General features: G+C 52.0%; 9 protein-coding genes across 9 annotated transcripts; 6 read left to right on the top strand and 3 right to left on the bottom strand.

The window, feature by feature from the left end:
- Positions 1-231: 231 nt before the first annotated feature.
- VTN49DRAFT_3927 (uncharacterized protein) lies at positions 232-1,203 on the top strand (the record flags this gene model as incomplete). The annotated part of the gene is made up of 1 exon (XM_069411816.1): positions 232-1,203. The coding sequence occupies one exon, from the start codon at positions 232-234 to the stop codon at positions 1,201-1,203; it is 972 nt and encodes a 323-aa protein (XP_069272551.1).
- A 1,055-nt stretch (positions 1,204-2,258) lies between these two features.
- On the top strand, positions 2,259-5,863 carry VTN49DRAFT_3928 (uncharacterized protein; the record flags this gene model as incomplete). The annotated part of the gene is made up of 5 exons (XM_069411817.1): positions 2,259-3,770; positions 3,828-4,919; positions 4,975-5,294; positions 5,362-5,704; positions 5,777-5,863. The coding sequence occupies 5 exons, from the start codon at positions 2,259-2,261 to the stop codon at positions 5,861-5,863; spliced, it is 3,354 nt and encodes a 1,117-aa protein (XP_069272552.1).
- A 246-nt stretch (positions 5,864-6,109) lies between these two features.
- Positions 6,110-7,977, bottom strand: VTN49DRAFT_3929 (uncharacterized protein; the record flags this gene model as incomplete). Its single annotated transcript, XM_069411818.1, has 2 exons — positions 6,110-7,482; positions 7,530-7,977. The coding sequence occupies 2 exons, from the start codon at positions 7,975-7,977 to the stop codon at positions 6,110-6,112; spliced, it is 1,821 nt and encodes a 606-aa protein (XP_069272553.1).
- Positions 7,978-8,482: 505 nt separating this feature from the next.
- On the bottom strand, positions 8,483-9,961 carry VTN49DRAFT_3930 (uncharacterized protein; the record flags this gene model as incomplete). Its single annotated transcript, XM_069411820.1, has 2 exons — positions 8,483-9,295; positions 9,356-9,961. The coding sequence occupies 2 exons, from the start codon at positions 9,959-9,961 to the stop codon at positions 8,483-8,485; spliced, it is 1,419 nt and encodes a 472-aa protein (XP_069272554.1).
- Positions 9,962-12,767: 2,806 nt separating this feature from the next.
- On the top strand, positions 12,768-14,054 carry VTN49DRAFT_3931 (uncharacterized protein; the record flags this gene model as incomplete). The annotated part of the gene is made up of 2 exons (XM_069411821.1): positions 12,768-12,953; positions 13,017-14,054. The coding sequence occupies 2 exons, from the start codon at positions 12,768-12,770 to the stop codon at positions 14,052-14,054; spliced, it is 1,224 nt and encodes a 407-aa protein (XP_069272555.1).
- A 576-nt stretch (positions 14,055-14,630) lies between these two features.
- VTN49DRAFT_3932 (uncharacterized protein) lies at positions 14,631-16,265 on the top strand (the record flags this gene model as incomplete). The annotated part of the gene is made up of 4 exons (XM_069411822.1): positions 14,631-14,698; positions 14,761-15,007; positions 15,071-15,256; positions 15,309-16,265. 4 exons carry the CDS (start codon positions 14,631-14,633, stop codon positions 16,263-16,265), a joined length of 1,458 nt encoding a protein of 485 aa, XP_069272556.1.
- Positions 16,266-16,673: 408 nt separating this feature from the next.
- On the top strand, positions 16,674-17,796 carry VTN49DRAFT_3933 (uncharacterized protein; the record flags this gene model as incomplete). Its single annotated transcript, XM_069411823.1, has 2 exons — positions 16,674-16,891; positions 16,956-17,796. 2 exons carry the CDS (start codon positions 16,674-16,676, stop codon positions 17,794-17,796), a joined length of 1,059 nt encoding a protein of 352 aa, XP_069272557.1.
- Positions 17,797-18,808: 1,012 nt separating this feature from the next.
- On the top strand, positions 18,809-19,909 carry VTN49DRAFT_3934 (uncharacterized protein; the record flags this gene model as incomplete). Its single annotated transcript, XM_069411824.1, has 1 exon — positions 18,809-19,909. The coding sequence occupies one exon, from the start codon at positions 18,809-18,811 to the stop codon at positions 19,907-19,909; it is 1,101 nt and encodes a 366-aa protein (XP_069272558.1).
- Positions 19,910-20,364: 455 nt separating this feature from the next.
- On the bottom strand, positions 20,365-22,434 carry VTN49DRAFT_3935 (uncharacterized protein; the record flags this gene model as incomplete). The annotated part of the gene is made up of 1 exon (XM_069411825.1): positions 20,365-22,434. One exon carries the CDS (start codon positions 22,432-22,434, stop codon positions 20,365-20,367), a length of 2,070 nt encoding a protein of 689 aa, XP_069272559.1.
- Positions 22,435-22,762: the final 328 nt, after the last annotated feature.

The raw sequence follows: 22,762 nt of genomic DNA on the forward strand, positions 1-22,762 counted from the left end.
ACGCGAAAACGAAAAAAAGAAAAAGAAAAAAAAAAAAAAAAGAAAAAGAGCCGCGACTCGGAGATTGGGAGCATATATACGCGACCCTTCCGCTGGCTTCGAACCTTTTTCCCTATCATGGCGTCATTCTCTAACACCCAAGCTTCCCATTTAAACGCAATCAGTTCCTTCGATTCTATGATGGGCGCCTATAGCTACATGCGAAAGGTCGGGGGCCAAGTATCTCGACCAATGTCTCAGCCGGATGCTTCGACGCGAACTGCCGAGGCAGCACAGAAGCCCCAAGTACAAGATGCCAAGGTAGTCAAGAAGACGGATCCCGGCTCGAAGAAGGCAGATCGGCGCGGCCGTCCGAGGAAAATCAGTGACGATCTGCTGCAGAAGATGATCCAGTTGATCGAGAGCTCAAACGGGGATGTCTCCTGGGAGGAGCTCGGGCAGGCGGTTGGAGTCGAGGGGGTCCACATGCAAACAATACGCAATCACATGGTCAAGGAGGGTTACTGTAAACGTATCTCGTGTCAGCAGAAATGGCTCACGCGCAAGGCCCGTGAAACGCGCATGCAATACGCTCTCGCGCACCAGCATTGGCAGAATGAATGGCGCTCCGTTCTCTTCAGCGACGTTGTGAATTTCGGCTTGGGTGCGAGCCGCAAGGCGAGGGTGTTTAGTCGGAGGGACGAACGCCTGTGCGAGGACTGTTTACAAGCGCGTGAGGATGCCGATAAATCCATCTATCACTGCTGGGGCATGGTCGGTTACGATTACAAGAGCCCATTGATATTCTACAGTGTGGAGGGTAGCAACAATGGTGTCATGAGTCAACAGGATTTTATCACCCGGATTGTGCGTCCCCATGTGCAGCCCGTCGCAACGTCGAAACGCATGATATATTTGGAGGAAACGAACAGCGCATATGACCACTCAGGAAATGGGCCAAGCATGGTGCAAGCATTCATGGAGTCGGTCAACCTTCCTTGTTTGCGAAACCCAGAGTCATCCTCCGACCTCAATGTTTTCAAGGATGTACTCCTCATTCTGAAAAAGCGGCTCCAGAAGCGATACATCGCGAATGAAATCGAGCTGAAGAGGGCCGTCTTGGAGGAGTGGGACAAGCTCACCACCAGGGAAATCAACAAATTGGTCGACTCGATGAAGGCGCGGATGGAAAAGGTCTTGGCACGAAAGGGAAAACCGATATAGGACAGCCATACCCTATTCAGCCAGCCATTATGCCAACGGTATTCATTCCATTCGTCAGTTCTGCATTGGACAATGTCTGGTTCGATATGTCATGAGATGGTGTGCCCAATTGATTCAGCTGATGGGTTCTGAGTTGGAGAAGCGTGCCTTACTCAGCCGGTAATATCGGTCGAACTTGACAGTCGATGGCTATTTATTTGGGATGGGCGTTTATCTCCCCCGGTCGCCATTCTGGCGAAGTCCTCTTAATAGCACCCAGCGACGCCACATCCGTTACACCTCAGGAACATGGCATTGGCACAGAGTGCTATGCCGCTGATGGACAACACACGCTTCCATGAGACAAAAATACTTGTACTGCGCCCCCTCGAACTTTGGAGTCCAGCTTACCTAATCACGTGACATTATTTGACGGCTCTCGAGTTTTCGCTTGGAACTTGGCGGTCTTCATAGCTCATTGGATTCATATCTTGGAAAGATGACGGTGAAGCGAATGTTAATGATATCCCTTGCTCTTTTAGTACCTTCTTTTTGTATGGTAACACCGACCCAATCCCCTGGGTCAGCATGGATATGCTACACGAGTTAACAGGGTTGCATTTGTATCCAGGCCACCGGTAACATTAGTAGGCCGATCTTCACGAGCCGCCTTTTTGCCTAGAGGCTCTTGAGTTTAGATTTCTGATGCTCCCGGTCATTTGTCAGCGGCTGCGAACTGTAAACCCACAGGTATTGGGAATAGTTCACTCGTAATTAAGCTTTCAGCTAATGTATGACAGTTGACATTCTGACAAGTAGAATGCCAAGACCTGGGTACGTACTCGTCCCATTTCTGACCTAAGCTCAACTGGATTTCTCTTTCAAAAAGTCGCGATCGATAGGGATTGGCTACAGCAAAGAAAGAAGTTAGCTTGCCAAAGTGATCCAGATCGTCATTGCTACCTTCGGTAGCGATGGACCGTCGGGGAATATCCTTGTTTGCGATGCCCCGCCTTAGGTCCATCCAGTGCTAAAAAGGGTTGAGTCTGTTAACCCAGGTTTTTTTGGGGGGGACGATGGTGCTGCGGCCTCCGGGAACAGTATCTGGCAATCCAGCTGGGAGAACCAATGTACCTGGTGACGACATTCCTAGCAATGCAGCGGCAGCAAGTGAACCGCCAGGGGGACACCATGTGGAGAAAACCATAACATGCGCCGAGCAGAACTTGGATGATAGTATTCGTCATGCCATCGCCATCAAAAAAGAGTCTGATCTCAATGAACATAGCTCCTTGACGCCTTCATTTCCTTTTAAAGTGAAGTTCAATGACTGGAGCGACAAGAATCCGCCCGTCAAGCAGGAGCAGGACTCTCCGACCGGCGATGTTAGGGCTTCTGACCCAATGGAAATCTCTGAATCGGAGAGTGGCGAAGGCCGCCAGCAGCAAGGAACCAAGCAAACCAGTGTAGCGCCCGGTGTCTCTACCGAAGATGCCGACAGCGATCAACGCAATCTTGTCGAACCCAGACGGTTACCGTTAGGGGTGATGCATCGGGAGTGTAGCTCATCCGTTAACGGCGTTGCTACCGAGCGACCTGGGTCAACTCCGCGACGGGTTTCGGATTCTCCTGTGTTGTCAACGGCGACGGGGGCCTCAACCCACCAGGACCTAACCCCGCGGGAAGACGTTCCCAGTGCGGCATGCGATGGTGGCTCTCAAGTTGCCAACCTTGTGAGAAGAGCATCAACGATTGGAACGGACGCAGAACCCGCCACTACAGCTCCAACCGCTCCACGCGGCCAATTTAATGCAACATCAACACGACCCCGGCTTGAAAGACTTAAGATTTCCCCAACCCTAGCTGTTTCTTTTGGCCAATCTCAGAGTCCGCACCAGAGACGGGACATCACACATGTGGTCGCGAAGCATCGAGTAGAGCGAACAGCCGCATCACCAACAGCTGTTAGTTCACCGGGTCGAATATGGAGCAAAATGTCCAGAAATAAGTTTGGCAAAGCAGCCCGAAATGAGCCTGATCCAAGTCCTGCACAGCTGGAGTTGCAACGTCCGTCTGAATGGACGCCATTTAGATTGCAACCGTCACATAAGACAAACAATGTGTCAGTGAATGATAATGCGGATGATGGCCTCTTTGTATCGGAAGGTGATGAGGATGGCGAGATTCATGAGGAGGTGGAGAATCACAATGAGCAAAGACCTTCAGAGGGCCCGCATGCAGCGTCTCTGCCGCAGTCACCGGTCCTCCACCAAACGAACGATTCAGGCAGCAGACGATTCTCCCTACCAACGCCGCCGATTCAGCTACAAGATTCACCACCGCAACCTGGTGAACACATGAAACAGACGGTGCCATTAGGGTCATTCAAAGTGCGGACGTGGAACGTGGGAGACATTCTCTGCCAAGTCTCTTATGGAGACCCCAGGGAGGAGATTGGGGATGTTCGCTTGTGCAACATGAATATGGAAGCTCGGCGAACGATCTACGCCTTGAAGTCCCAGAGTCGCATTGAGGTGCACTTTGACGACCTGTGCGATATTGAACGGTACAACTCGATTACCCAAGATGTAAGCGATCATGCCGAATCTTTTACTTTGAAATTATTCTAACAAGAAGGTATGTAGACTGGTCAGGACACTTTGTTCAATGGGTGTCTCGTGGGCTATCCCGATACCGACCAAGCTGTAAATAGGTTTGCGGAATTTCTTCGGGAAAGGGACCTTGTTGCTATCTTTCGCGTCCCTTACTCTACCACCCTGACGTTGTTGTGTTACCCGGCTGGTTCGAAGAGCTTTGGGTTCTTGGATCGGTACTCTTACAGTTACCCTGACGGTGCCCTGCATATTGCGGCGCATGGTTTCCGATTGCCGCTTGACGTGTTTCGTCCGGACTACCGGCCTCAACGAAACTCGAGGGAAGAGGACAATGATGATGGTGATAGACTTGCAAGGCCCGAACGATTTGGCCGGTTTGGGTCACCCACGAGGCAGGAAACGCGCGGATTTCTTGCTGGTAAGCATGCAGGGACGTCTGGATCGGAGGCTTCCAAGACAGCGAGCCCGAAAAAGCGGGTCCCGGAGTCGCCAGCTTCAATGCAACAATCGCCACAAACTCAACGCCTGCAGACACCAGATGTACAAGTCACAAAGACTCCCGACCATGAGGACCCGTTCAATCGCCAACATGAAGATTCAACGCTTGGAAGACGCCCAGACCCCAGCATTAAGGCAACAATCCCACCGACGCCGCGCCAAGATCCCGAAACTCCCCGACGAAACAGCATGGCTGTTGATAGTACCTCGACCATCACGCGAATATCCCCAGCGCGAGACCCTCGACGTCGAAATATGCCTCAAATAGCACCGGTAGATACGAAGCGGGAATCACTGGTGGTGCCACCGCAGACACCCATGATTCAGGAGGTCGAGATGACAGACGCACCGCCGCTGGATGGCTCTCAAATGTCGGACCCGCATGTCGATTGGGACGCGCTTTTCGCGCAACGGTTTGGGATGTCGTTCAAAAAGCTGTCTTTTATCAGCGACTCAGGCCGTCAGAGGCATGCTAATTTGTTCTACCTCCACTTTCCGAAGGACAAGTCTGGGGAGTTTGAGCGCCTGTGGAGATTTTTAGAGAACCACAACGTGATTATACTCGGGAATCTCAAGGGCGACGACTGGGACAAGTTTTCCAAATCACCCGAGGGAGTTGCAATAGTATGTCCTCTGGGAACTTGCACTGCACAATGGGACTAGCTGACTGGGTTCTCAGTTCCACCACAGTTTTGTGGACTTTCATGATCTGCGGGGCCTTGCGAGGATGACTCGCACTTTACAGTTCAACTTCTGGAGCGTATCGTTGGGAAGGAAGATTAAATTCATGGAAGGCGAGGCGTACTTTCAACGACTCTTCCCTCACGGTGGCGCGTTCCTGATGACGGAAGACGTCATGCTACACGACCGGGACAACGCGATCGTGATCCTTGCATGGTTCCGCGACTACGTGCGGGAAAAAGCTCCAGGGTCATGGAAATTGATGCTACGGCCCAACATCATGGCATGGTTGGAGTCCAAGTTTGACGAAGATCCACGGTAGGCTTTACCCGCAAAAACTAATACATCAAGAATGGTCAAAAGAAATAACCAAAATTGTATATAGGTTCGTCGTCATGGCCGTGCTTATCGGCGAGATCGCCATTGAAGGCGGTCGAAAAAGGACATGCACAGCCTGCAAATACCCAGCAGCCCCGGAGGACCTCGATCCTTTCCTCAACCCCTTCCTCGAGTCCCCCATCATCTCCCTCGCCGATATCCCCAACTACGGCTCCCGCAGCGAGGCCGATTCCGAGGACATCCCGCGCGGATTGACCCAGGAGGCGCGTGATACGGACCATCTCTGCGAATTCTTCGCTGGCTGGGCGATTCTCCACGCGCCGCTGTACAGACGGTTCACAATCGTAATCTCGACGAATGTACAAAAGCGATGGCTGGAGTGGCAGCATGTATGTCTTCCTCCCCCCTTTCCAAGCAAAGTTGAGGGAAATACTTAACCATTGTTCCGGTACTCGGTTCAGATTGACTTTATTGGACCCCCTGAGCTTCTTTTTCGACGATATGATGTGAAGCCGGCGGAATATGCGCAGTGGCTAGAAACACGCTGATGGAGGGGGCGGTCCGGAGTACGGCCTTTAAAACCTTAACAGGTCAATAGACGACAAAGCGTGTTACTTGTAGATAATATTTTGCCGCTTTGTGTATTATAGTTGACTTTCACACCTTTTGTCACTACATACCCCACACATAAAACCAGTTTGATCGATTCGTGGCATTTCATACCGCGGGTGCCGGCCGCGGAGTTAAAAATAGCATTATATCGTCATCCTATATTACATTTGCATGTAAATTGATCAAGTCCCACCCCCCATTGCCGTGGAAGCGCGACTTCTGGATTCCGTCGTCGAGGATGATTGTTGATGTTTTCCGCTCTTCTCCTTCTCCGCCTGCATCTTTGCTTCCCACTCACTTTCCTCGGCGGCGATCATAGCGTGGAACCGCGCGCCCTGTCCACGGCCCAGATACACGGGTTTCTCCTTCCGGTCGGCGACGGCCTCGGTGACGAGCACGAATTTCACCGACGAGCCCGGTGCTTCGAACATGGCGTCCGCGAGGATCGTCTCGAGCTCGGTGCGGAGTGCCCGTGCGCCGGTGCCCATGGCGAGGGCATTGGCGGCGATTTTGTGCAGGGCCGGCGTTGTGAAGCGCAGCTCGATGCCGGAGAGGGAGAAGAGGGTTGTAAACTGCGCGACAAGGGAGTTGCGCGGTTCGGTCAGGATACGCAGGAGAAGGGAATGCGTTAGAGGTGATACGGCTGTGGTGATGGGGATGCGTCCGATAAGTTCGGGGATGAAGCCGAATTTCTGAAGATCGGCTGGTGTGACGAGGTCCAGGGGGTTGAAGTAGACAGGCTCAGAGTTGGGAGATTGTGGCGCGGCAGAGGTGAAGAATGGGAGGTGTTTCTTATAGAGGGCTTCTTCTTCGGAGCCCGGAAGGACAGGAGTCGGTGTATAGTTCAGCGCCGAAGGATCACCCGACCGACTGTCGCTGGAGGATGACGCCCGGACAGGCTGACCAAAGCCCATGGAGCCCTTCGAAATGCGATCCATGATGATCTTGTTCAGGCCGATAAATGCGCCGGTGAAGATGAACAGAATGTTATCGGTGCGGACGTTGTACACTTCGCCCTTCGCAGGCGGTGATCCAGTCCCAGAAGACGAGAACGAACTCGGCGATCCCGGCGGGAACGAACCCCCAGATCGAGGTGTGTTTCGCTCCGGCTTGGCCTGAACTTGTATGGTCGTCCCCTCGATGATTTTGAGGAGCGCTTGCTGCACACCTTCTCCGCTTACATCCTTGCCGTGACTGACCTTGGCGGTCGCAATCTTATCGACTTCATCCAGGCAAATGATCCCTCGCTCAGCCTGTTCAACATCGTAATTCGCCGCAGCCAGTAATCGGTGGACGCACACTTCGGCGTCTTCGCCGATATATCCGGCCTGCGTAAACGGCGTGCAGTCTGACATGCTGAACGGAACCGACAACACTCTCGCTAGCGTTCTAGCCATCAATGTTTTACCAACGCCAGAAGGTCCCAGAAGCAGAACGTTTGATTTTTCTAGCTGCAGGGGCGAATCTTCGGCCAGAGCATTTAATGACCGTGTAAACATTGATTGCTGATCATGGCCACCGGCGTCATATCTCCGTTGCTGGCCAGGGTAGTCACCTATGGGTGTCAGCATTGGAAGCATTTCCCAGTCTGGCAGAACATACCCCCCATTTCTAGGCCCGCTCTCCGTTCCTGCTGAGCTAACATCTCGGCCGCCTCTTCTTCGCGCCGGCGAAGCTCCTGGATGCGCTGGTAATGGTTGTATACGGCGACGCTGAGCACTTTCTTTGCCCGGTCCTGTCCAACCACATATTGATCCAGATACTGCTTCAAGATTTTGGGAGTAAATCGGGGTGCCCCAAACGCCGGGGCTGATCCCAACGGACCCGATGTCGGTAGGCCGGCCTCATAGGTGCCTGTGTATGGCTGGCTTGTAAAGTCAGATCGATGGAATTGAGACAGGGTCGGATATGCGCATGAGGTAGCTGAAAAGGTCCGTCGAGATCGGCGGCCGGTCAATGCATTTGATGATCGGACCGAGGGATGAATTGCGTGAGTAGTCGGACAGATCGCCGTTGCGGAGAGGCGGGGACGCCGGCCATGCGGTCCCATGACGGCGGCGAAGGAGGGCGTTAGGGATAAAGATATAAAAGATGTTTGGCCCAGAGATCCGACAACTCAATCTGGCTGCAACTAGGACTGCGATATCAGCGGTAGTCGAGCTCCGAATGGCAACGTGGAGGTGACTGATGCAATCACCTTCGGCCTCTCCGCAACGTTACTCCGTCCTCCGATAGGGAGATAACCAATCACGTGTTGGCCTTATCTTATCGATCATCTGATAAGATTGGCTTCTCTACCGATACATAGTTGTTGTATCACGTGAATTTTCAACCAACATGACTTGAGCCATCAGGTCATCATTATCTAGCAGAGGAACAGAGCGGAAAAACTATTGTACATATCTCGTAAGGACACACTTCCTCCCTTTTTACATGTGTAAAACAGCGCTGAACACAGATAGCCACCCAGGGTATAGTATATAGGTACGTATGTACGGAGTAGATGCAAACAGAGAGTGCCACCCAAATCAAAAATGCCCAAATGCAAAACTTTTCTAAAACCACCTCCATCGAGGTTTGCTTTTCTGGATGCTTCTTCGGTTGCCGTTTTGCAGATTTCCGTTGTTGTTTGTTGAGGCCATCAGCTGTGTCTGATCGCCACTCAGCGGAGGATATGTGGGAGACGGAAGAGCCGGTTCCGTCGTGATTTGGAAAGTGGTCGTCTTTTGATAGACTCGGTCCAACTCAGGTAGCTCAACCGTGACAGGAGCGTTGTCGCGTCGAGTGATGTTGTCCTCATTGTCAATGATCTTATCTGTTGACTCGGCGCTAGATGTGTGCGCATGGGACCTCGTCTTGCCTCGGCCGTATATGTGGCGGGAATCGATGTCCGAATTCACATTGCCGTCTGCGACGACCGTGGCGACGTGGTTGCTCCTGTAATCGTAGTGGTGGAACGGGTTCAGTTGAGATCGGTCGTTGCTGCGGTCCGTATCCAGGACGATCGCGCGCCGCGTCGTGGTGTACAGCAAAACGTTGACGAACCCGGAACTGGTGATTAACGCACCAGCTACACACATGTACGGGATTGATGGGGTACGGCCGCCTGCAGTCATCATTCGTCCTGCAGCCAACGGGAGGGAGAGGAGGAGATATGCCAGTGGATAGACAATCATGTAATACACGAAACGTCGAATTCGTTTCAGTGACCGTTCATCCTGCTGTCTCACCGCGGCGGCAGATGCAATCCGCCTCCGGAGCTTGAAGAACATGATGGTATACAACACGACGATCCCAAACTCGGCGAAAAAGATCCAGAAATAGTGAGTCCATAGACGTTCGGTCTCGTATCGAGCATCCAGCCAGCACTATTGACGGTGGAATTAACCCAAAAATTCCGAATTTCGTGGGGGAGACTAGTAACCTACCCATGGACCAGCGAGGGTAAAGGGGTTTCCTTTATGCAAGGCGATCGGAATAATGGCCATCAGGGCGATGAACGCCCAAATGCCGATGATACAGTTGATAAAGCTCCTGTATCCAATTTTCCATCCCAGCTCCACCTGGATGAATGAATAGACGCAGATAGCAAGAGCAAACAGGCCACTGCTTGAATCTCCGACTTGGATCCAAAGGCCCTGCATGAAGCACGCAGGGGACCGAATCTGGATCCCATCCTTGGCAATCCAGTACAGATTCAGCATAAATGCCAACGACTGCTGGAAATCGGCCAACAAGAGGTTATAGATCAGGATCACATATCGACTGTAGTTGAGATAGTGCTTGGTGTATCGCTCCCAAAAGATGAGTCGGTAGGTCACGAGGATAATCATGCTCAGTGTCGACACCAACGACACCAAGGCCAGGGTTGAGACGGCAATGAGGCCATTGCGATGTGTCTTCGACAGTGAAAGCAAGTCGGTCGCGGCCTTGTACTTGCTCTCACCCGTGTATTCGACGTCCCTTGGGTCCAAGAGCCCCATGTCTTCTGTGTGACCAGCCAGGGTATGCCATAGTGGCCCTGATGGAGACATAGGGGGTGAGTCTCTGCGAAAGTTGAGGGGTAGAGGCTACCCAGGACGGTTCGACATTAAGGAAGTCGTTCAGATGCAAATTCGGCCGATGAGCTGGCGTGGAGAGTCAGGGCCATGCTCTGCGAAAGACGAAGAAACGCAGTGGACTCAACAGGACTCAGGAGCCTCTGCGAACGGTGGACTCTGCACTGTGGAGTTGAAAGTCTTGGACTGGGGAATCGACCCTTTTTCAGAAATCCGATCCAAACTGCACGATGGATTCGGCGGCGATTAAACTCCACGCGGCTGACTGGTTGAGGGTTCAGCGCAAAGTTTGTCGCCAAAGCTTAACGTATTTGGAAGAGTCTGTGGAATCCATCGGCGTTCCTTGCCGCGCGCTGTACCTCTCGCTATACCCAGATAAGAAGCTCGGGAATTACAGTTTGGGCTCTTCTTACAGCGGACTCCGACTGGAGAGCAGGCTCAACTTTGGGGAGTTACATAGGGCCGAACCATGACTACCTAAGAAAGAGACCAGGAGCGCGTTTCTTCCAATCTCTGTCTGGATCTCACCGTACGGAGTGCCGATGGTGGGATGCACCCCAGTCTTCAAGGGGAATGCGCATCGCTGGTCGCCAATTGCCATATGGCAAATGACCTGCATGGCGCTGGAGTTGGCCCCAGGCAGCCCCGCTAGATTGCCATGTTTCAGAAGATCCTTTTTCATTCCTCTGCGGCCACGGTTCCCTTGGCTGAAATACTCGGACAGGCTTACGATAATTTAATGATCCCTAATCCAGTTAGCTCAGGTCAACGAGGAATTCTTGGCAGGAATCTCGTGTTCGCCGAGAATACCAGAAACGGGGCCAGGCCGGCCGTGATCCACCCGGCAGATTATTGTCCGATCCAGGCCGGAAATGGAAATACGCTAGTTACGAGGAGGCCAAACGGTGCCAGATGCGGATGGTCCGCTCCTCTTTGTGCTGTGATTCATCACTTCAACCACATCATCAATTCGGCTCTTGATATTTTCAGAAAAAAAAAAAAAAAAATACTTTCGTGCTCTCATTCAATTGATGCAATGGTTACTTCAGCTACATGCTGTGCGGAGTACAGAGTACCTTCCATTGTATTTGTCATCCTTCCTGTTCATGTTGCAGTGATTAGGGCTTTTGTGTAAGGGATACTCCGTACGGGGTGCCTATTTATTAGCTTCGAGTGCACAGGGCTCCTCAAGTCGTCCAAGCAAGGAGTAGAATAGATACCTGATAACCTAATATTCGGGCCAACTACGGACTAGCCTCTGGAGTAAACGCCGGAGCCCGCGAGTCTGTAGCGCTGAGGACTCCTGTGGCCAGGTTATGCCATCATAGGTTAGTGTAACACGTGATTAGGGCTAAAAAACCTAAAACGATCATTTTGGTGTTTTTAATTAATTCCGAGAATCAACGAACTGCGATCCGCACTCCCCGATCCTCTCCCGTCGCCCGTCGCCAGCGATTCGTACGGAGTTATTCCGTACACACAATGGCAGTCTTTCAGGAACTGACACTCCCATCGCGTCTTGGAGATCATTCAGCTCGTATTCTCTGCCATGAAGTGTTTCGTAGATTTGTAATTGGCGCCATCTTTTACTTTTAGACGATGTACTCGCCCCTCGCCGACGGACGCCTAGCCGATGTAACGTTGACATTGTGATTGAGGAGGCATCCGAACTCCCAAGTACCAACCGAGGTTCAGCGAAATTTAGAGAACAATCTGAGGCTGTTTAAGCCCTAAAGCAACCAAATTTGCAAGATGCGATGGCCCTAGCTTCTTCAAGTTGGATTTATTCACGAAGTTCTTGAAGCTGTGAACAAAAGGTACCTCTACTCCTACCTGTAGTTACTACCATTTGGAGAGAATATATTTTTTAGGTCTCCGTACCGAGAAACTTTGAGCACTCGCACGATGGAGACATGATTTCTATCCGTCCAACATGATATCAACATCCGTGATGTCCAGATTGGCCAAAACTTGGGAGTGATCATCAATTTCTTGAGCTTCGATTGCTCGAAAGACGTTCTTCTCTAAACTTACCCCGCAGTCGGCAATGTGAATTACAGGCATTCCAACCTGCATCGGCATACTAGCCGATTTTTGAACAACTGACTGAAAGCCTGGGCCGGATATCGATGCCGACAAGGATGTTCCGAGTGCATTGTATACAGTATTTCGCTGGAGATCAGGTCCGTTCAAACAATATTATTATCCGCCCGGACGGCCCGACGATGGCGAATTCCTCGATGCTGATGGGCTGATGAGCCTGCGATGGACACTTGAGATCTGAGAATGAACGCACGTGCTCGGCAGATATTATCCACCAAGCAGCCGCTAACGCATCTTATTTCGACTAAGCATCTTCTGTGGAGTCCCGTTCGACGATCCAGCATGCTGACAGGCTCCTTCAAATGAACTACCCTGTTGGTCACCACCAGTGGCCATTGCAAACTGTTCTTCTCCCCACTGAAGTCATCGAGTGAGAGGCATACTGTGGCCCTCGTGACATTGCTCGCTTACCATCGACTACTAGGATGGCCTGGAGAGGCGTTCAAGTTGCTTTGGCCGGCCAATGCTACAGTGATGTTCGGTAGACAGTCCAATGGCATCAATGGATCGATATTAGATGCTAGCCGTCATTATGTATGCGTTTGCTGTTTGTTCCGCGAGAGGAGATGGCCATGGATACATATAGAGTTGATCCCTTGATCTTCTGCATCATCTCTTTCGAGGAGCAATTGAACACATAAATTTGAGCAAAGAGGTTGTTGCGACTTCGCTTTCCATAATGCAGCTCAGTGCCGTCTTGCTCATTGCGGCCGCCACCTTGGCGTCGGCCGAGACTATTACAACGACGCAGCCCTCGCCAGAGGAGATCGAAAAAGCTCGTGCCACTGCTGTGCCGCTTTCTCCGACGTCCCACGTCAAGGGTCTGGCCTTTGACCGGTTCATCCAAATTTGGCTGGAGAATACGGTCAGTGTCTTCGACGGGCAACTTGCGATTGACAATTGAACCGGCTAACCTCGTCGGAAATAGGACTTTGACGATGCCGCCAATGATCCGAGTCTGAAGAAGCTGGCAGAGCAGGGCATCACGCTCACGAATTTCTGGGCAATCACTCACCCATCCGAGCCAAACTATGTCGCAGCCGTAGTGGGAGATGAATTCGGCATGGATAATGATGATTTCTGGCAGCTACCCTCCAATATCTCGACCGTTGCGGACCTGCTGGACACCCGCGGGATTTCCTGGGGCGAGTACCAGGAGCACTTGCCGCACGCCGGTTTCCAGGGCTTCTATTACAAGAACCAAGAAACAGGAGCAGACGACTATGTCCGCAAGCACAATCCTCTCGTGATTGAGAATTCCGTCACCGACAGCAATATCCGTCCCCATCAGATTAAGAACTTTACATCCTTCGAGAAGGATCTCAGGGAACATAAGCTCCCTCAGTGGTCATTTGTCACCCCCAATATGACCAACGACGGCCATGACACCGACATCACCTTCTCCGGCAAATGGTCACTAGATTGGCTTACGCCTCTGCTGCAGAATAAATACCTGACCAGGGATACGCTGATCTTGCTGACTTTCGACGAGTCGGGGACCTACTCTATCCCCAACCGCGTGTTCAGCCTCCTCCTGGGTGGTGCTGTCCCGCGCAGACTCCGGGGAACCAAGGACGATACCTTCTACACCCACTACTCCGCCATCTCCACGGTGTCTGCAAACTGGCGTCTGCCCTCTCTAGGTCGCTGGGACTGCGGTGCCAATATTTTCAAGCTGGTCGCGGACAAGACCGGATATGTCAATTACGAAGTCGATACGACCAACCTCTACCTCAACCACACCTATCCGGGGCCTCTCTCCGACGATCCCACGCCCAACTGGAATGTTCCACTCACAGGGCACGAGAGGTGCTCCGCTGGGCAGGGTATTCTGCACAAAGTGAAACGTACTTGGGGCCATTTGAAGCCGACCTATGACTACACGACTCCGTTCCCCATTGACGAGAAGCACAACATCAACACAGGCGTCAAGTTCTGGAAACCGAAGAGGCATCATGGCCATTGAGGGTAGTAATTTCGGCTCCGACGTTAGACTGAAGGCTAATGACATTCTGTCGAGCGATCGAGCATTAGCTTGAATTACTAATAGTAAATAGTCGGCCGAACTGAGTTGGAAATGAGGATTGCAGAGAAATAAAAAAAAAAAAAAAAAAAAAGTAAGGACAATCTCGTCACGAACAAAATGAAATAGTGGGCATGTGAAGAATGAATTCTGTAGACGATTGGAAACTTCTCCAGTGTGAAAATTTGCAAAGTGGAATGCAGGGTTTCTGTTATAGAATGATCGATGGAAGCGGAGCATGAGGCTGAGCACCTCGTAAAGCGAGCATCCAGAGAGCCTCTGCACGGCTCGCGTCTTAGGGGCCGTTTTGACTTCTGGCGCCAGAGCCACTTTTTCTCGGAACTGATAGCTGCCCATCGGGGGAACCAGAGGGCAGCAATTCCCCTCGTTTCTCACAGCACGCGCGAACGCTGCTTTTTGTCGCTCGTTCTTCCCCCACATCGACATCACTCTCTGAGAGGCTAATCTGCCACGGCTGTCTCAATCAATAGAAATTAACAGCAGCTGAACGGCTGAACCATGGCCCACGAGACGCCCGCTGACAGCGCGGGCCCTTCATCCCCACCACCACCTTTGCCGGAGGGATGGTTAGTTTTCCTACGCGACCGCTAGAATCCTAATGTCTCTAACCAGGCTGCTTGGATTTTAGGCTCGCGCAGTGGGAAGGAGTCTCTCGACGATGGTATTTTGTGCAGCGAGTCACGGGCAAAACACAATGGGAGGTCCCAACAGAACCGGCGCCCCTCAGTCCCTCGACAACACCCGCGTCAATCGGCTCTGGTCCAACATGGCCGCCCGTATCGGGACCGCAGACAAGCTCAGTACCGCAGCATCAATCAACCGGTGATACGCTGCGAGGTCTATTTTCCTCAGCGACTGAGAAGGCTGGGCTCTCGGTACGAAAACTGGCATCGAATCATGGCACTTGGATGCCCTATGGCTGACTAGACTGCCTACAGAACTTCCAGAACTTCCTCAGCAATTCGCAGCGCAATCCCCAACTCGGTGGATTAACCCAGGTGGCAGCAGGCATGTTGAATAAGCTGTCCAACCAGTTCCTCCACGATAAGCCTAGCCAACATGGAAGTCATGCATCAGCGACAAATCTCCCTCCTGTTTCGACGGGACTTTCATCACATTTCCATGTACGGTATCCAGTCCATATGTGGCAGCGTTCTTTGACTGACAGATGCTCAGAGCCCGCCAAGTCAACCCCCTTATGGCTACCCTGGGCAACCGGGACCTTATCCTGCATCGGGCCCGCAATATAGACCTCCAGAGTCGGCCCCTTTTTCACCCATCAGCCCAACTTCGCACTATCCAGGGCCTGCCGGCTATAATCAGCATCCTATTTCGAGTCCTACTGGAGCACCACAAACTCCGTGGCAACAGGGTCCACCGCCGGCAGTTCCCCCTACGACGCAGCCTACGTCGAGTTATCAGTCACCGGGCAGTGCCGGCACGCCTGTTCAACAGCACTACGGCCAGACGTTCCCACCACCTCCACCCTATACACCGCATGGTGCAGCTCCCCATGGCGCATATCCACAGGGCAACTTTCCCCCTCCGCCTCCGCCTCCACATCCTGCACAGCACATGAACTCATATGGGCCCGGTCCTGGCCAACCTGTGACGCAGTCACCGAGTTCACAAGCTCCCCAAGACCCAAGTACGCCAGGGCCGTACTCCAATCCGCCACCTGGCCAGCCTGGTGCTTTTCATCCTGGCGCGTACCATGCAGGCCAACCGCATTATCCGTACACCCCCGGACAACCAACACCACCAGCTTATCCTCCAGGCCCTACACCTAGCAGTGCGCCGCAGCAGCCGAGCCATCCTGGTCAATCCGCGCATCCGACCACGACAAGCCAGAGCAGCTCGCACGCTTTCATCGCTGAGCTTCCAGACACTTCTATCAGCGTTGATAAGTTGTCCACGCAGAGTTCCACGACAAGTCCCGCCCAGGAGAATGTCACGGCGACCCCCCAGACCCAAACGCCGAATCAACAGCAACAGCCGGCGCCGTTCGTTAGCGAATTGCCTGGTAATGAACCGCCGCGTGCTTCACAGACCGATCCGCAATTCGTCGGCGGGCCATTTCGAGCTACGCCCGACGGAAGACAGGAATTTGCCCAATCTTCGAGTAATCCCTAGTGTTTGAAGCGTTTCATTGGTGCTCATCTGGAGTCTATTCCCTCTGTACTATGTCTTTTTTGTCAAATGATTGATGATATGTGATCTACGTGATACACACTTCGTATTTCGAAACATGAATTGATCGTTCTGTCTTTCAGCTCTCTGGCATTCTCTCGCACATCGTGCCAAATAAATCACGTGATCTAAGAGTCAATTTAGCGTTGTGGGTCAACGTCTTGACTATTCCTGATACGGAATAGCGTTTGATATCTCTGGGCGGTCAAGGAACAGATCGCAAAAGTTTCTGCCGTTTCTGCTGCTATGTTAGAGCTTCAAGTCGACTGTTCTTTTCGAAGTCAATCTCATTAAATTGCTTATATCTCGGCCGCCTTGGTTCTTGTCGAGGCTTCTGCCACAGTCGACAAAATGGCTTCGGTGTACAAATCCATTTCGAAAAAGAAGAATAAGAAGCCGGTCGAGGATGTTGAGGAAGACGTCGATATGGGCGAAGTTTACGATGACACCAGTGACAGCGAGGAGGATGAAGAGGAGTCGCAAGGGGAAGGTGATCAGAAGCAGGAGAAGTCTGGGTTGATGCCGAAAACGCGCATCCTCATGCTTACATCAAGAGGTGTTACACATCGGTAAGTTGGAATGCGCCAAATGGGCTTAGGGTTTCGCAGATTGCTGATGTTGGGCATCTGATAGGCATCGACATCTCCTCAATGACTTGACAGCGTTGTTGCCGCATACGCATAAAGAGAGCAAACTCGATACGAAGAAGAATGGTGGTTACAACCTCTTGTTGAATTCGCTTGCTGAGCTTCACTCCTGCAACGTCGTCTTCTTCCTCGAAGCTCGAAAACGCGGTCAGGATCTATATTTGTGGCTCTCGCGCGCACCGAATGGACCAACTGTCAAGTTCTCGGTCACCAATTTGCATACCATGGGAGAGATGGGCACCGGGTTTGCAGGGAACTGCCTGAAGGGTGGGCGCGGCCTTGTTGTGTTTGATCGGTCCTTCGATGAGAATGGACCTGATATGAGCAAACCCGGAAGTGAGTATCGTGGCCTGATCCGGGAAATGCTGCGCAGTGTCTTCTGCGTGCCGAAGAAGGGCGTCAAGGGTATGAAGCCGTTCATTGACCGCATTATTGGTGTCTTCGGCGTGGACGGCAAAATTTGGATTCGAGTCTATGAGATTCGGGAGGCGGAGACTACCAAGGGAAAGAAGAATCCTGAGGATAATGAGAAGCCGGGCGTCAAGAGTAAGGACGGGCCAGACATTTCGCTGATCGAGATCGGCCCCCGATTCGTCCTGACTCCTATCGTCATCTTTGAGGGCAGTTTTGGTGGCCCGGTTATCTACGAGAACAAGGAGTACGTCAGCCCGAACCAGGTGCGCCGTGAACTCCGCCTCCAAAGAGCGAAGCGCAGTGCTCAGCGCCAATCGGTGCGCACAGACCGCCTCATCAAGAAGAGCACCCTTGGACTTGGAGAGGACGGCAAAAAGCGAGATGCACTGGACACGAAAGAGATTTTCAGTTAAACTGTCTTTTTGCGTTCTACTGCTCTACGATTCTGTCAGAAATGATGCTGGGGCGCGATGTACATAATAGGATGTCTGGCGTTTGGGAAAATGCATCATCTTTGAATTGGACTTTTGCAATGTGGACGACGGACTGATAGAATGGCCACTGGAATTGAGATCTTGTATCCCAATCCAACAGGTGTTGTTCCGTTATCCAGTGCAGCGTAATATACAGTCTCGTGATTCCCATAGTAACCTATCCGGCGTAATTTACTTGACAATGATGGCAGTGTCTATTGCTCATCGCCTCAAGCTGGGTAAAATACTCCTGAATAAATGCAGTTCTTAAGCTGACGCTATGTTTTCTGAGAATCTTTGACGATATTCAGAGGAACAATAGGGATTATTCGTGCTATATATACCAAGTATTCTGCGCGAGTCTTCCTTGGAATACTACAAGCTTAAGAATGCATTTATCGATTGATGGCGTTGTGCCTCCCAGGTACGGCAACTATCAAATTACTGACGGTGGCGGAAATTACCGTAAAGGGATAAATTACCTGCTTATGTAAACCCCCATATCTGCGCGTGGCCAAAAGGGGCCATCCCTGCAAACGTCTCTGAATCTCCAAACCCTTTTTGCAGCTCGCTGTGATAGCACCATGGCGGTTGCCGGTAGCCCTGCGGGGCTGCAAATGATGTCCAATGTTTTCTTGGCCGTTTCTGTTGCGTCTTCGTTTCAGTATGGTGATGCCGTGAACGCCAACGGAGGGGTGGCTGCTTGATAGTTTCGTGGTTTGGGATCGTTGCGACACGCGTGTTTGTGTTGTCGCGACGAGGAAGCTGTCTATGTGTTAGATCTGAATCTCTTGCTGCTTTTCAACTCTTTAACAACAGAGTTCTCACGACGTTGCGGGCAACATCAGTTCGACTATCCAGTTAACAATATCAACTTTGCCGAGGATACGGGATCCTCGCTGGGGAAACATTCTGTCATTGTCATCAGCGCGTGCTGCTACGTGGCGGCATCATGCATTTCGACCATCTACCCGCGGAGCTAGTGCTCCATATCTTCCGATCCTGTGATACCATTCTGGACGTCCTGAACCTAGCGGCCGTCAATCGCCGCTGTCGCCGCATTTTCCAATCTTCGCAGAAGCTCACGCTTTTGATGGGCGCAGCGGAAGCAGAGTTTGGGCCTGTCGAGGACATTATCCAACTGGTCACGCAGAATGCGAGCCAGCCCGCGCACGTGCGTCGTCACGCTGCGCTGTCCATGCCGCTGCTGAGGCAGATTGTGGAAGTTGGCCGTGTGGCGCAGCATTGGGAGGAAATCTATCCGCTCAAGAAGTGGAAAACAGACTATGAGAACCGACGTCTTCTCACAGACGACGAGCGGTATCGTCTCCGCAGGGCGGTCTATCGTCTCTGGCTCTATCACCGGGCCTTCCACAACCGGGCATATGACCGCTTCACGCGCTGCCAGCGCAGCGTGATTATGGAACGTGCGCAGCTACTCCACAACTGGTCCACAGAGGAGCTGGCAGAAATCGAGGATCTCAGAATGGTGATCCAGGACGTCATCCAGAACAATATCTGCCCGAGCAACGGAACCATCCAACGCAAATACCGCAAGCGCTACCCGGACACCACCCAGCCGCTGACTTTCAACATCCAATTCTCGTCGCGGCCAAACTATGTCCGCTTTGGCCGGATGTACCACGGCAACCAACTGGACAACACCTCAGCATACCACACATACTACCATCACTCGCCCATCAAACAGACAACCTCACAAACAGCACTCAAGCTCCGCGCAGACCCATTCCACGACCCTGGCGATGAAGGCTGGGGCGATGAGATCCCGCACTACTACGTGGTGCAGGACATGCTGAAGCTCGACCCGGGACAGGTCCTCTATCTCCAACGCCACGCTCCACTGAAAGAACAGGTGGAAAGCTACGTGCGTTCGTTGGGGGAGGATTGGTTTCGGGATAATGGTGAGACGTTTGGCGATACCTTGGCTTGGGTGATGAGGGAGCGGGGAGAGGAGTGGGCATGGGAAGGAGGAGGATTACGGGAGATGATTGAAAAAGGACTGGGAGGAATTGCTGTAAAAGCTGCAAACTAGATGATAGATTAGAGTGTGTTAGAGAGATCTGGATGGTCAATACACGGGAGATTTCCATGGATAACCTGATATCACCTCGAGCCGTTTTGTTTTCCGGCCATTGTCAACGGTTCACAGAGGACATCATCATCAAAGATACCAGGTCAAGCTGAATAGAGAATTAACTCCTATTTGAATAGAAATTTTGATCGGCATCAAATATCGTGTACATTATACGAAGCAGCAAAGAAATCAAGTGGCAATTCATCAAATTCAAACAAACAATTTCAAAACGCCTCCTTTCAGCATACCACCATCCTTCTTTAACCGACATGTAATAAATAGTGCCAACCAGCTCCAGCCCATGAACCAGACAAAAGTAACCCACGGAATCCAAGGACGAGAGAAAAATATTGAAGAGAGGATAAGGACGTTTAAAAAAAAAATGATAGCAAGAAGAAGTAAGAGGGGACTTTTCACCACGCATACTCGTAAACTTCATCATCCATGCCCCAATCCCAGTCGTGACCGTCCCACTCCTCGTCTTCATCGGTGTCTTCGGAATTCAAGAAATCGTTTTCATTGAATTGCTGCTCTGTAGGACGGAGGTTGTCGATGCGGATCGCAACGGTGTGGCAGAGGCCCTGGATGTAGCCGCCGCCGTTGGTGTCGGACTCGGGAGCGCCGCCGGCCTTGCTGGTTGTGCTGTTGGCGTCGTCGTCGGCATCGTTACTATCGATGTCGCTGTCGTCCATCTCGGTGAGGCGCTTCCGCGCGGCGCGTGCGCTGCGTCGGCTTGAGTGGCGTCGGGTCTCGGGTTGTTTCTTGGCGTCGGAATTGTCAGGAGAATTCTTCACTGGCGAGTCGTCCGGACGCAGGAAGGTTCGCTCAAGCTTTTTGATCCATTGCCGTCGGAACAACGCTCGGTCTTGCCAGCCCATTTGCACTGTTGCGCTGATCACGATCTTTCTCAGGTCCTTCAGGTTGGGAGCAGCGTCGACGAGAGAACCAAAAAACGCCGCGGCTCTCTCCTTGTCCCATTGTCTTAATTGGAGCAGCTCAATTTCTTGAAGAGACTTGGGCCAGGTCGGAACTTCGCCCGGTTTAAAGAGATCGTCAAAGTGAGGAGCGCCAGTGTAGTATGGTGGCCATGGGTGCATGATAAAGTCTACTGATAATCGCTCTAGCTTTGGACAGGACTCAGCGAGTCGTACAGCAAACGACATGTTCAGGTGTCGGTTATGCTTCAGGACCAATTCTCTGAGCTCCCCTCCTTGGTTAGCCAGGAATGGCGCGAGGCTCTGGGAGACAAGGTCATCGCAGCTGTCAATATTCAAGTAATGCAATGTCGGGGGAAGTTTCGGTAGTAGCCTTTCGTTGACCGCAAAGCAGTCGACAAAGGTCAGGCGGCGGAGCTCTGGAAGTGCACACAGGGCAGCGCCCAAGCGGTTTTCAAGTAGATGAGGTGAGGACTCGTCAACACTATCGTCATCAGAAACAATTTGAACCAGCTTGACTTCTCGCAGAGTCGAGAACGGCTCCTCGCGATGGCGCGCCAACATGGTATCCACAAGCGAGCTTGAATCCATGAACCTGGCATTCCAATCAAACGAGTGCAGACGGACCTGGTTGTTCCTCAGGCAATCAAATAGCGAGTCCGGATACTTCCATTTTGGGGGATGAATCAGTCCCATCAAAGGTTGATGTACGTCATGGCTATCAAACAACCGAAGAGTCTTGATATGCGGCGTTTTCTCTATGATCTTGGTCAAATCAACGTAGCCGTAGGTTGGTCCCGCTTTGGTGGTCAGCACTGGCCTCACGTCAACCCAGAGTTCTTGTATTTTGCTTGCGTAGTTAAATAATGTCGAACCCGGTGGCTGGGAAAGAAGCTCGATAAGTTTATGGGCTCTGTATGCCGGTATCAAGACGGGAGTGTGGTAAAGGGCGGCCAAAGCCGGTTCCGCAAACGAGCGACAAAGTAGAGCAACTCCGAGAAGCCATTTTATCGATGGCCGCGGAAGTCCCTGTGGCACGTCCACTAAAGGATGTGATGCCCTGAAGAAGATGTCAAAAAGTATGTGGTATGGCAACGTATGCCACGGTGGGATGCGACGATTTGAATCATCCTCGACCGGAGCTGAAACCGTGTGAGTTGCCTCCACACGCCGGCGTTTCCGCGGAGAATCCGTTGCAGCCGTCTTTTTGCTTTTCCGAGGCGACCTCCTGAGAGCCTGCTGCCGGGGACGATTTTGATTTGTATCTGCCGTTACGATCATGTCCGGATAGCGGGCGATGACCTGATCCAAATCCTCATCTGAGGACGGCTCGCGATAAGATCTCATTGGGCGAGTTGAGCGCCGCGGCCTGTCAATGATGGAGTGATCCGCATTGGGCCGGCGGCGCCGTCTGGTGCGATATGTCGATGCAGTCTCGGATGTATCATAACTTGAATCCGTCGAGGAATCTTCCTGATAAGACCCCACATTATTCCGAGTGCTACGGACAGGTCGTGACGGTGTCGTCGACTGTACGGATCTCGTCATGATAGCGAAACTGCAGATGTAGCTCTTGGGTTGGGGGTTCGGTCCGACGGCCTCATATGAGCCAGCATCTGCAGAGCATGCAGGCACGAGACCGAGGGTTACGACTGAGAGAGCAGATGAACAAGCAAGGAGAAACGAATAATTTTAACGGGAGTTATCGCGAAGAGGAAGAGGCACTGATCGCATCGTCATCCAGGTCGATAGATCAAGGCCAAGTAACTTTCGGCTTTCCATCGGATGCCCCGTAGTTGCTTATTAGCTCACCCTTATCGATTAGATACGGCATTAGATAAGGCAAGGGAGAAGTGGGGCAAATCACATGACTTTA

Source organism: Thermomyces lanuginosus (assembly GCF_041956635.1).
Source record: "Thermomyces lanuginosus strain ATCC 200065 unplaced genomic scaffold VTN49scaffold_3, whole genome shotgun sequence".
Classification (NCBI taxonomy): Eukaryota; Fungi; Ascomycota; class Eurotiomycetes; order Eurotiales; family Trichocomaceae; genus Thermomyces; species Thermomyces lanuginosus.